Source organism: Harpia harpyja, chromosome 3, assembly GCF_026419915.1.
Source record: "Harpia harpyja isolate bHarHar1 chromosome 3, bHarHar1 primary haplotype, whole genome shotgun sequence".
In the NCBI taxonomy this organism is placed as follows: Eukaryota; Metazoa; Chordata; class Aves; order Accipitriformes; family Accipitridae; genus Harpia; species Harpia harpyja.
The window spans coordinates 9532320-9544801 of NC_068942.1; the positions used below are offsets into that span (position 1 = coordinate 9532320).

The following is a 12482-nucleotide window of genomic DNA, read 5'->3' on the forward strand; positions in this document are numbered from 1 at the left end:
TTGCAGACGACACCAAGTTGGGAGGCAGGGTCGATCTGCTTGAGGGTAGGGAGGCTCTACAGAGAGATCTGGACAGGCCGGATCGATGGGCTGAGGCCAATCGTATGAAGTTTAACACGGCCAAGTGCCGGGTCCTGCACTTCGGTCACGGCAACCCCATGCAGCGCTACAGGCTTGGGGAGGAGTGGCTGGAAAGCTGCCCGGCAGAGAAAGACCTGGGGGTGCTGGTTGACAGCCGGCTGAATATGAGCCAGCAGTGTGCCCAGGTGGCCAAGAAGGCCAACCGCATCCTGGCCTGTATCAGGAACAGTGTGGCCAGCAGGAACAGGGAGGTGGTTGTTCCCCTGTACTCGGCCCTGGTGAGGCCGCACCTCGAGTATTGTGTTCAGTTTTGGGCCCCTCACTACAGGAAAGACATTGAGCTGCTTGAGCGTGTCCAGAGAAGGGCAACCAAGCTGGTGAGGGGCCTGGAGCACAAGTCTTATGAGGAGCGGCTGAAGGATCTGGGGTTGTTCAGTCTAGAAAAGAGGAGGCTGAGGGGAGACCTTATCGCTCTCTACAACTACCTGAAAGGGGGTTGTAGTGAGGTGGGTGTTGGTCTCTTCTGTCAGGTGGCTGGAGATAGGACAAGAGGAAATGGCCTCAAGTTGAGGCAAGGGAGATTTAGGTTAGATATTAGGAAAAATTTTTTTACTGAGAGGGTTGTCAAACATTGGAATGGGCTGCCCAGGGAAGTGGTTAATTCACCATCCCTGGAGGTATTCAAGAAGCGAGTGGACAGGGTACTCCAGGGCATGGTTTAGGGGGCATGGTTAATGGTTGGACTCGATGATCTTGAAGGTCTTTTCCAACTGAAATGATTCTATGATTCTATGATCTAGTGCTATTTGCAACACACTCGACCATCCCTCCCAGCCTCCCGCTGCGCTGCTGGAGAGGCATGACTCTTACATTCAGCCAGAGCAGGACATCTCACATACAGCAGGGTGCCTCAGACACCCAAGATACGTGTTTCAGCAGCTAGCTCCAGTCTCTTAAATGGCGCTAACCCTGCACAATAAAGCCTCTAGTCAACAGTCAGTTCAAATGTCCTTTTGAGATGACTCCGAGACCCAGGGGATATACCTTATAAAACACACACAAAAATAGAAATTAAAGAAGGATGAAATAAAGATGAAATACTTTTATTTTTTAAAATATTTTTTATTTTTTCATGGTACAAAATAAGTATTTTCTTTCTATACCCAATGGATTCTCTTGCACAGCCCCTAAAGCACATACACCCCACTTTGGACACCACTATCTTAGACCTCACAGCCAATGCTAACACTGAACGACCTCGTAAGCACACATGTTCATGTTTACAAGTTCAGTAGTAAACTAATCCCTGGTGGAACAGACGGTATTGTGAAATCACTGAACTGTCTCTGTACTTTGCAAATAGTTGCAGGAGAATTTGCTGAGGCATAATAGATATTTGTTGATCAAATTTGGTAAGAAATAGGGCACTGGCCACAGAGGCAGCATAAACATATTTACAGAGGTAAACCATGACCAGGTACTCCAATAAAGTAGTTCCATAGTATCTTTATCCACTGCTTACTGACAGTTAACTACAGTGCATAGTTTGCTACGGATGGTAGGTGTTGCTTGGTAATTTGAGCAACTAAGAAAATACCAAATTTTCTAGTAAGACAAGGACTGTAATACTTCAGTTACAGATTCAACAGGAGGGCAGAGTTTTGATTGAAGATCAAAACTACAGGTTCACTCCAGTGTTGTGCTTCTCCAGAGCCCCCAGCTATTTATGGAGACATAGTTTAAGTCTAGGAATTGTTGAGTTAGGGTCACAGTCTGGAAGTTTAATGTTTTGCATCCAGCAAATTCCAGAAAGAGGTAATAAAGACATCCTTTAAGGAATCTTCTCTGATGTTAAGACCTGAGAATCATGGCAGCGAGCCTAAAAATAGGTGGGGAGAGGGGAAAGAAAATAGTTTAATGAACAAAAATACCACTTTAAAGACCATTTTCCAAATTAGTAGTTTAGTAAGCTTAACAAGTATAAGGGGTCATATTTCATCTTAATTACATAGGAGCTTTCAAGACAAAATTCTAAATAACTGATATTTTTAAATATAAATCAAATCTTTGAAAAGAGGAAACAAAAAACGAAACCAAACAAAATCCCACGCACAAATCCCATACAACACTCTTCTTTTTACTGTGTCCTGAATTTTAAAGCTTTTGCCAGTAGGAGGAAGACAGGATGGCTGTGTTTCACTGGTATTTCTGACATGTTTGGGGCCAGAAAACACTTAAGACAATACCTCATTTCAATATACAGATGTTAAATACAGTTGAGCGGGTGACTCAGTCACCAGTTATTTCCTCGTTTACATAGAATTCTGTCCTGAAGCTTGAACACACTGAATGGTGCTGATAAGACACCACAGAATTGGAACATGGGTCCTCAGAATCAATTTGTTAGTGTAGGAAAGAGAAAGCTTAAGAAACAAAACTTACATCTGACATTCAGCTGAAAACTTCTAAGGTCTTAAAAAGTTACAATGCCCAAAGTGAAACATGTGGATCGGATTCATAAAAATGCCAACAGCTCAAACATACAAGCTGCTCAGAGCTGTGTTTTGAATATATGAAGTTCTAAGTACTTCCAGAAAGCAGAATGCACTAGTTCTAATGTCGAAGCTGAGGAGACATGGGATGGTTAGGCCTCATTATCTGCACGCCTTGTTCTTCAACTATCAAAGGCTGATAGACACCACACAGCTTTACAAAGTTGCAGTAAAAACCCCTGAAGATAATTTTGGAATACGAATGGTTTACAAGTACCTTATATGCCCCAAATAAGCTATTTAGGATAAAACATTGTAAGAAAACAAAAAGGAAAAAAAAAGCCTAATTTACATGTGCAAACAGCTGCAAGCTTCATGAAAGATTTAGACGTTGTCAGTTACATCAAGGTGGCATGCACTTATATGCAAAACTTCCTTGGTCTTGGTATCCTGTGATTACTCAATTCACAGAGAATAAGCAAATAGTAACAGGGAAGAAGAACGAGGAAAGAGAAGAGGTGAAAAAAATTCACCACACAACCACATATGCATGTGCATTTGAGTATTAGAGAAGAGATGCAGATTCTCTTAAATTTTCTTAGACAGAAACTATTTTCCAAAATACTTACAGCTTTCTCTTCCAATGAGAGTACACCATCTATAGCCACTATCTGATATTGCTTTTCTTTTAAGCTACCCACAAATTTCCGAAGGAGTTTGAGACTAGTACCATCACTGTTTTGTTTTAGCAGTTTCTGCATTTCTTGTGAAGGGCATCCCGGGTCAAAGAGTAGCAAACATAAGGTTTTGTTCTTCCTCTCTTCTATTCCAACAACTGTACGACTATGACCTAATTTCAAAATAGAGTTTCAGTTTTTTAAAACCACATAAATCCCATTCCTTGTAGCATACTACTTATTTTCAGATGAAGGAAGATATTACTTGAAATTGAATAAGGTAGTTATAAGTAAAGAGCAGATGTCAAAAAGTTGAGATCCCAGTCACACCCAGCTCTTCCATCCAATAAAAATACAAACTTTAATGTTGCTCTTACTAAATAAAAAATAACAGGAAATAAAGCCATGCCTTCATTTAAATGAAGAAGGAACATAAAATGCTCCTCTGAATTGCAGCACATATAAAGAAAGATAGAGAAGAGAAAGAAACCAGCATATTGTGATACTGACCTTGATGTTGCAAGTAGATAGGTGGTTTGGAAGTACATGCTACCTTTGCACCACCTTCATTATCGGTAGAATAGTAACGCAAAATCCACTCAAATAAATGAGGATGTGTACCCATAGGGCCAGTTGGTTTGTGAAAGTCAATGATTTGACACCTACAGAACATTTAGAATGAAAACAACAATAAAATTTCAAGAGGTTGTTTGTTAAAACAACTTTTTCACCTCTCAGTCCTTTCCTCCTGCAATTGTAAACACAGCAATTCCAGGCGTCAAGCGGTCATTACCACTGTTTTGGTTTTTTTTAAATACAGGAGTATGGGACACAATTACAAAGCAATGCAATATATACTGTTCAAAACTGGAAGATTTATTCTGTAACAAAGAAACACTCTGTTCAGTCTAACAAGAACTTGTAAAGCTTGCAAAAATTAAAATGTTTGATTTTTTTGTGTGATACATGTACACTAGAGAATCCAATTAACAGCTTTCAGAATTATGCAAGTTAATAGTTGACATTCAGATTCTTCTTGAGAATAAACTTCTAAAAGAAATTAAGTTTTTAATCAATGTCTGATTTTATGCTTATATGGCATCATTTTTCATCAAGTCCCAATGATCTAAGCAGTTATTCAATTTATGTACCTGCATAAGTAGTTACACAGGTTTATACTGCGCTAAATCAGATCTGTTATAGGTTGATTAAATTTAAAGCCACTAAGGTGGCTTTGTCATCACACCATTGGCAATTCTGACCTTTAAAGTTACAGCACTTAAATCAGCACTTAAAAACAACAACAACAACAACAAGAAGCAGCAATATTTACAACAACAACAACAAGAAGCAATATTTACTTTATCCTGAGACTGGTTAACAGTGAATAAATTTCACATGCTCCTATCCATGCTTTGGAACCGTGTAACCTGTTGTTGAAGTGAGATGCCCCATGAGGATCAAAGCCTTCTCTCCAGGCATCTTCAATCATGGACTGAATCTTTGGTATACTAGGAATTAGTGTAGTATCTGGAACAGAAAAAGCTTTTAAATTGTGGTTACAGTTACTGAAATAGTGTATTAATTAAAAATATTTGGCTTCTTTTACTAGAGGCAGTTGATGATACAAAGATGCACCAAAAAACCCTAAAGCTAAAACTTCAACCACATCATGCCTTGCCAGTATTCACCCCTCTGATTCTTTCCACAGCAAGTTCCAGTGGTATAACAAGCACTTAATAGGTAACATTGACCTAATAAGCCTTGCTGTGTAAATGAAAAGGTAAAACATCAGTCAGTAGGTTGTCATCCGAGGTACGGGAAACAAACAGGCAGCTTTTTGCTTAATACCTCTCAAGCAGTCATTATACAAGCTGTTTTGCAACAGTGAGGAAAGGAGCATTTGGAAATTCCTGTAACCGCAACCCCAGCCTCTGTCGCCCAAAGATGAGTGGAAGTGATCTACTCCTGTTGAAAGCCATACATGCCTCACATCTTTGTTTTCGTTCTGATAGTACTTGCACAATGCTTCAATGACTCCTAAAAGAAGACCAAATATAAAGTTTATCTGTAAAATGAACTACTAAATCTGCCAGAAAAAGATTCTTTCCCCAGCTTGGAACAGATACAGATTAAGACAATTTATTTTAAAACTTCTAAGTGATCCTACATTACATCTGGAAACCAAATCACAAAACCAGTGGACACTGCACCTATTTCATTTTGATGGTCTTTACTTTGATGAATTTATGTACTATGAAGCTTTCAGAATTCAATCTATTTTTTCCACTGCTGCTACACAATGACAATTCTAAACTAAACAGCTTGGGCTACGTTATAAACTGTGATAAGCACAGGAACTATTACAATGAAACAGGAAAAGTAATGTCACCAATAAAGCATTTCTATGCCACTGCCACCTCCAGTACAACATCCCCATAAAAACATGGAAATACTGATGCATACTATGTAATCCTTTTATTCCCCCCAAATTATTTGCCCTGGAGAAACTAAGACAAGAAAAGGAATGGCACAGAATTTGAGAATTACTGTAAGTATGTTAAAAAAAAAAAATCTACTGGCAGGATATTCCAAATCCTCCTTTGTTACATAAAAGAACATGCTTGGGAATGCTCTCTCCAATTTGTATATGTAAATTCTCAAAGGCCCTTTATTGCCATGCTATTGTGAAGACAATCATTCCATAGCCATCATTTTCTGAATTCCTCTCTGAAGTCTAAATCATTACCAAGAACGAAAACTCTAAATGTATTATTTCCACTCAATACATTTTATAGAAGAAATTTTCTTTTACCTGTCAAGAACCAAATGAATATTTTGTAAGCTAGAACCACTAGCAACAAGCTAAAAGACTTTTGAACTGTGGTCTTGGCAAGTAAAGACAAGGAAGGCTTTTGAAAGGGACATAGAAATGCATTGGCACTGTATTTTTGTACCAATTATAAAACATTTCAAAGAATATGTATCAAGTAGATGTCTACTCCTCCCAGTCCTCTCTTGGACTTTGTAATCAGGTGAACACTGTGCTTACCTGGGACCAGCTTACATGATACTACAACTAACTGAAACACAAGATAAATAGCTGCTCTAAATTTTAACAACTACACTAGCTTAGGAACCAATAAGTACTAAGTAATAAACAAGCATACACTCAAGGACAACCAACTTGTAATAAGACATTTGCATCTTTTGATACATATGGTAATTGCTTTAAACTGAAAGAGGGTAGATTTAGATTAGATGTAAGGAAGAAGGTCTTCACTGTGAGAGTGGTGAGACATTGGAACAGGTTGCCCAGAGAGGTTGTGGATGCCCCATCCCTGGCAGTGTTCAAGGCCAGGCTGGATTGGGCTTTGAGCAACCTGGTCTAGTGGAAGGTGTCCCTGCCCATGGCAGGGGGGTTGGAACTAGATGATCTTTAAGGTCCCTTCCAACCCAAACCATTCTATGAGTCTATGATATTGTATTTGGGCCCTTAACCAGACAACTTGGTTCCAAGGTTCCATAGAAAAGAAAGAAAAGAAAGAAAAGAAAGAAAAGAAAGAAAAGAAAGAAAAGAAAGAAAAGAAAGAAAAGAAAGAAAAGAAAGAAAAGAAAGAAAAGAAAGAAAAGAAAGAAAAGAAAGAAAAGAGAAAAAGGAAAAAAGAAAAAGAAAAAAGAAAAAAGAAAAAAGAAAAAGAAAAAGAAAAAAGAAAAAGAAAAAGAAAAAGAAAAAGAAAAAAGAAAAAAAAAGAAAAAAGAAAAAAGAAAAAAAGAAAAAAGAGAAAAAAGAAAAAAGAAAAGAAGAAAAAAGAAAAAAGAAAAAAAAAGAAAAAAAAAGAAAAAAAAAAAGAAAAAAAAGTCTTCAGGTTAGAATAAAGATTAGAAACATACCAAGCTCTAATTTGCTTATTAGTTTAGGACTAAAATGATATAGATTGATCTAGAAAATAAGGATTAGAATTAGGATGCAACTAATATTAAACATCCAATTATATGCTTTGTTAAAGACAGGTTTGGTCACTACAACCTAGGTCTAAAAAGTAGTCTTAGTTGTATACGATTTCAGCATTTTTACCTGAGGTCTTTGTCTTCCCATCATCTATACCAAAAGCCAAACATTCCATCATGTCAGCTTTTCTCTTGTGATATTCAAAAGGCTGCATCCTTCCTCTATCAACTTCCCTTTCCATATTCTTTAGAAATTGCTGCTTGTAGCCTCCAGAATTATCCAAGCCATACTGTCTCTGTTAGGGATGGAATGTACATGATTTAAATCACATTTTTTAAAAATTCACATCTAGTGATTTCGAGAAGCTGCATGTACAACCAGCAACTTTGAAAAATAGTGAACTGTGAGATAAAAACTTCAGATTTACGATATTTTAGAGCTGAAGGCCAAGCTTCACTCCTCAGTAGGAACGTGGGACTAGGAAAGCCACACCTGGAAGAGCAGGCACGTCCCTATGCTCCCTCTTGGGCAGAGAGCCATTGGCACAGAGACAGTCAATGGCCAGGAGGTAGTGAGAGTGGGAAATGAGCTATCGGGGCTGTCAGGTGGGAGGGAGAGGGGAGCAGGACCTAGCAGGGCAGTGGTCACTGGAGCAGGTGATGGTATCCAGGAAGAGGATAGCCAGAATGCTCAGGGCCTCAGGCACTCTCCCAGGGAATATGCTCCAGGCTGCACTGCAAGGCAGAGCACTAGAGCAGAGCACAGTAGGAGGTGAGGCAGCAGGCGTGCTGGGGCCCCCAGTGAGAGCAGTATGGCATGCACAGGGAGCACCCAGCCCCAACCTGAGTCAGGTTGCCTGCAACCCACTCCTGCGCTACTACCTCAACACAGCCTGTCTGACTGCACAGGTCTGACCTGGTATGGCCATTCCAGGTCATTACAGTTCCAAGATACTCAGCTTCTAATGGCACAACCGTTCAAAATTTTACCATTTAGAAATATTACTGTACCTGCAGCTTTTTAAATTCTTCCCTCTCTCGCTTCTCCTCTTCTGATCTCTGCTGTTTATCTTCTTCAGTTTGGAGCCATTGAGCCAGTTCTAGATCTCTTATGTTTCCACCTACCCAGGAATAACATTCCAAAGACAGAGGACTTGATCAGGAGGTTAACAATGCTTTGATGGATCATTTATTTAATTTTTAAAGATTCTTTTCTAAGCAGACATACATAAACACAACTGGGCATTAATTTTAGGGGATGCATTCCACATTATTTTGAGCTATTAGCAACAAACACTAAACAGAACTGACTGCATTCAATCTCCCAAGACTCAGACTCTTGACTCGGACAAAGTTTATGCAGTTGCAGGAGCAATTACTTGGTAAATAATGCATGTACCTCTACTACTTAGAAAACAGCTTTTGTTACTATGTTTCACTTCACTGTTAGCAAGAAGTCCCAGTTTCTTGAATACCACACACTTATTAGCTTCTAGGATCACTGCCAGCAGTCTCATAACAAAGTGACAAAACCAAATTTAGGATCAGTGAACTGGATAGGGAATCTCTAGGATTTTATTAGCCATGCTAATAAATAAAATTAATCTTGATTCCTTTACTTTACTTTATCGCTATGACTAATGAATCAGCACAAGCATTTAGAGAAAAGAACTGAGAAAAAAATTGAAGTTTTCATAAGCTATAGATTTTCAGCTCATCAGACTGGAATGTGCCACTCTAAATTCCATGTATGTAAACCTTTTTTAGAGCTAGAAAAAAAATATATAATATGGCTGTGTTTTAAACATATTTCATTGGAAGTTTTAGTTTTGGCTAACATACAGTGCATTTACTTAACAAGCATGCATAGACAAATGTTTCTTTTAGCATGTGCAATTAAGTAGAGCACTTGGGCAAGTGACAGAACTTGCTATTAACTGTTACCTTCATTATGTGTGTCCAGTTCTCTTTTTAAATAAGGACATATTTAGTTTAAATTTTGTCTGAGATTCTATACTGCAACATGCAAATACTTGTAAATGCTTTCAAGTATTATCAAGCCTGTATCCTTTCATGTACCTTCCGAAAAGCTATGTTCCTCTAAGTGTAAATCCACATGTTCTTCAAGAATCTGAATGTTTGTACAGGTAAGACTGCACATTGGACATTCATACAGCTGTTCGCCATTTCCTGTGTCTGAAAAAGAAATGCAGTTTCTCAATCAATGCAGTTCCTGGATTTTGTGAGAATCAACCCCCCAACTGATACACAGTCAAAGATAAATACACAGGAATAAAATTTGTGTTGCCATTGATATTCCCCAGTGAAAGGCAGTAAATTCTAAACAGCTGTTACTCTCTTAACCATTTAAGAATTTGTATCTAAATACCTGACAATTTTAAGACGTATTTTCCTTCTTTCTATTAATCAAGTTTTGCCCCATTTAATTTATAGATCACAATTTTCTGTGATAATATCTGTATTAAGAAATGCTTAGTCTGAAATATCAAACCGGTAATGAAAAGATCTGTCCTGCTAACAGAAGAACACTTGGTTACAAAACTTTAATATTCGTGTGATAACACAGCAGTTGGCGGGCAGAAAGAATAAAGTAAAACATGTTGTCATTCTTACTTTGTTGGTCTTTCTGCATCTCCTCAAATAAATATTCTTTCTGCAGTTTTAGTATTATTGTTGAAGAGTACCATATAGAGTAGATAAGGTTCAAAACAACTTCTGGAGATCACCTTGACCCTCAAAGCAGGGTCAAATTAAACAGGTTAAGTTACATAGGGCCTTTTCCAGTCAGTTTTTTTAATAACTCCAAGGATAGACACCCCACAGACTCCCCAGAAAACTTATTCCAGTGTTTGACCACTCTCACAGTAAAAAAAAAAAAAGTTCTTGCATTTAAATGGCATTTCCTGTATTTCAGCTTGTGCCTACTGCCTGTTGTCCTGTCACTGGGCACCACACAGAAGAGCCTGACTCCATCTTTACTGCCCTCCTTTTGAGTCCCTAGATTTTACTTGCACTTTCCTAGGTTCATAAAATACAGGCATTAATATGGTATGTTAGCTGTTTCTGGAAAGCGTTTGCCCAAGCTAAAAGTTCATGACTGGCCGGAAGAAAACTTGATGGTATAATAATCTAAATTCACCAGCAACATTTTGTATAACACTGCAAACATATAGTTTCCTGAAATACACTACATACATAAAAAAAAAAACAAAACAAAACACCCTTAATGCAACTATTTTTAAAATAGAAATTGACATGCAGGCAAGCAAGCAAGTTATTTATTCAAGCTCTGCATTACTGGCACCCATAGAAGTAAGATATTCAATGCTGAGATCTCTTTTGGTTGCTGTCCTGGTTTCAGCTGGGATAGAGTTAATTTTCTTCCTAGTGGCTGGTACAGTGCTGTGTTTTGGGTTCAGTATGAGAAGAATGTTGATAACACACTGATGTTTTCAGTTTTTGCTCAGTAGTGTTTAGATTAAGTCAAGGATTTTTCAGCTTCTCATGCCCAGCCAGCAAGAAGGCTGGAGGGGCACAAGAAGTTGAGAGGGGACACAGCCAGGGCAGCTGACCCAAACTGGCCAAAGGGGTATTCCATACCATGTCATTCCATATTCCATGACCATGTCATGCCCAGTATATAAACTGGGGGGAGTGGGCCTGGGGGGATCGCTGCTCAGGAACTAACTGGGCATCAGTCAGCAAGTGGTGAGCAATTGCATTGTGCATCACTTGTTTTGTATATTCCAATCCTTTTACTATTATTAGTATTGTCATTTTTTTATTATTATTATTATTATTATTATCATTATTAGTTTCTTCCTTTCTGTTCTATTAAACTGTTCTTATCTCAGACCACGAGTTCTACTTCCCCTCTCCCCCCCGATTCTCTCCCCCATCCCACTGGACAGGGAGGAGTGAGCGAGCAGCTGTGTGGTGCTTAGTTGCTGGCTGGGATTAAACCATGACAGTTGGGGGTTTTTTGTTTGTTCTGTTTTTTTAAGAAAAACATATTTTTAATCACAGACTATGCAGTGGGGTTGATTATACTGCCACATTCTGCATCCTCATCCTTGTTTGTTTTTCTTGTCAGTATATATAGCTTGTTACATCAAGAATGCTCGTCTTCTAAGAGAATTACCCACTAGCAGAGATGCCATTACTAAGTTTCTGAAACAGCTACCAGCAACTTTGGACAGTTAGTCAGAATAAAACTCTGACCGAGCTTAAAATAAAATACAGTATTCAAACAAATAACTATTTTCCTTACTCCAACTCTGTCCTCCAAAACATCCTTGTGGTCTCCAAACCAACGTTTAGTACTTCAGAGTGCTTTGGTGCTGGATTTTTCCTAGGTCTCTACTTCTAACTGAAAATTACCTTTCCATAATGCATACTGCAACTGCTCTATGGGATCCTGTCAAAGACGAGACTTCAGGAAGCCAGTCAAACCTTCGTGACCAAACATACGTCAAGTAGGTAAAAACCATGTCCCTATCACACAAAAGCTTTACGATTTGCTTTCATTGATACGGACGGTGTATTTTGGGCACGCAAAACACTGCGGGTTCGTCTGCCTTGGCGTTTGTAGCCCTGCTCTGGAGCAGATTTTTCCAGTGACGCCCCCACGGCCTTCGCTCACTGTTTCCTCTCTCAGCGACTCCTCTCCACCGCCTTCAGCCACGGCCCCCCCCCCGTACAGCTCTCCAGCTGCCCCCGCCGGCATGAAAACGCAGCCCAAGAGGCGCTCCGGCTGCGGCCCCGACGCGGTGCACTCGCCCCCGGCCCTGGGTTCTCCGCTCCCCGCCCGGGCGAGCACGGCCAGCCCCAACCTCCGCGGGGCCCAGCCGCGACGACCTCCCCGCGTCCCCCGCCGCCGCCGCTCACCTGCCCCCGGGGCGCCCAGCAGGAGCCCGTGCCGCGCCCTGACGTGCGCCTCCAGCTCCCGCCCCGCCGCCTCCCCACAGAAAGGGCACTCGGGCAGCCCCTCGGCGAGATCGGGGGGGGAGCGGCGGCGGCGGGCGCCCGGCGGCCCCGGCTGCGGGTGAGCCGCCTCGGTGCGCCGGCGGAGCTCGTCACAGCCCGGAGCGGCGGCGGCGCCGCAGAGCGGGCAGCGGGGCTGGAGGCCCAGGTGCGCCCGCCGCCGGTGCCGCCGCACCGCCGCCTCCGGGGCCAGCGCCTGCCCGCAGAGATCGCACGCCAGCATCGCCCCGCCGCCGCCTCCCCCGGGGCAGCGAAACCGTCGCGCTCCTGACGTCAC

General features: G+C 40.8%; 1 protein-coding gene across 1 annotated transcript; it reads right to left on the reverse strand.

The window, feature by feature from the left end:
• Nucleotides 1–1182: 1182 nt before the first annotated feature.
• Nucleotides 1183–12460, reverse strand: ZUP1 (zinc finger containing ubiquitin peptidase 1). The gene is made up of 9 exons (XM_052781343.1): nt 12110–12460; nt 9281–9397; nt 8213–8322; nt 7329–7497; nt 5102–5290; nt 4612–4780; nt 3761–3912; nt 3203–3423; nt 1183–1960 (listed from the first exon to the last, which is right to left on the reverse strand). The coding sequence occupies exons 1-9, from the start codon at nt 12426–12428 to the stop codon at nt 1913–1915; spliced, it is 1494 nt and encodes a 497-aa protein (XP_052637303.1). The 5' UTR covers nt 12429–12460; the 3' UTR covers nt 1183–1912.
• Between the last annotated feature and the right edge of the window lie 22 nt (nt 12461–12482).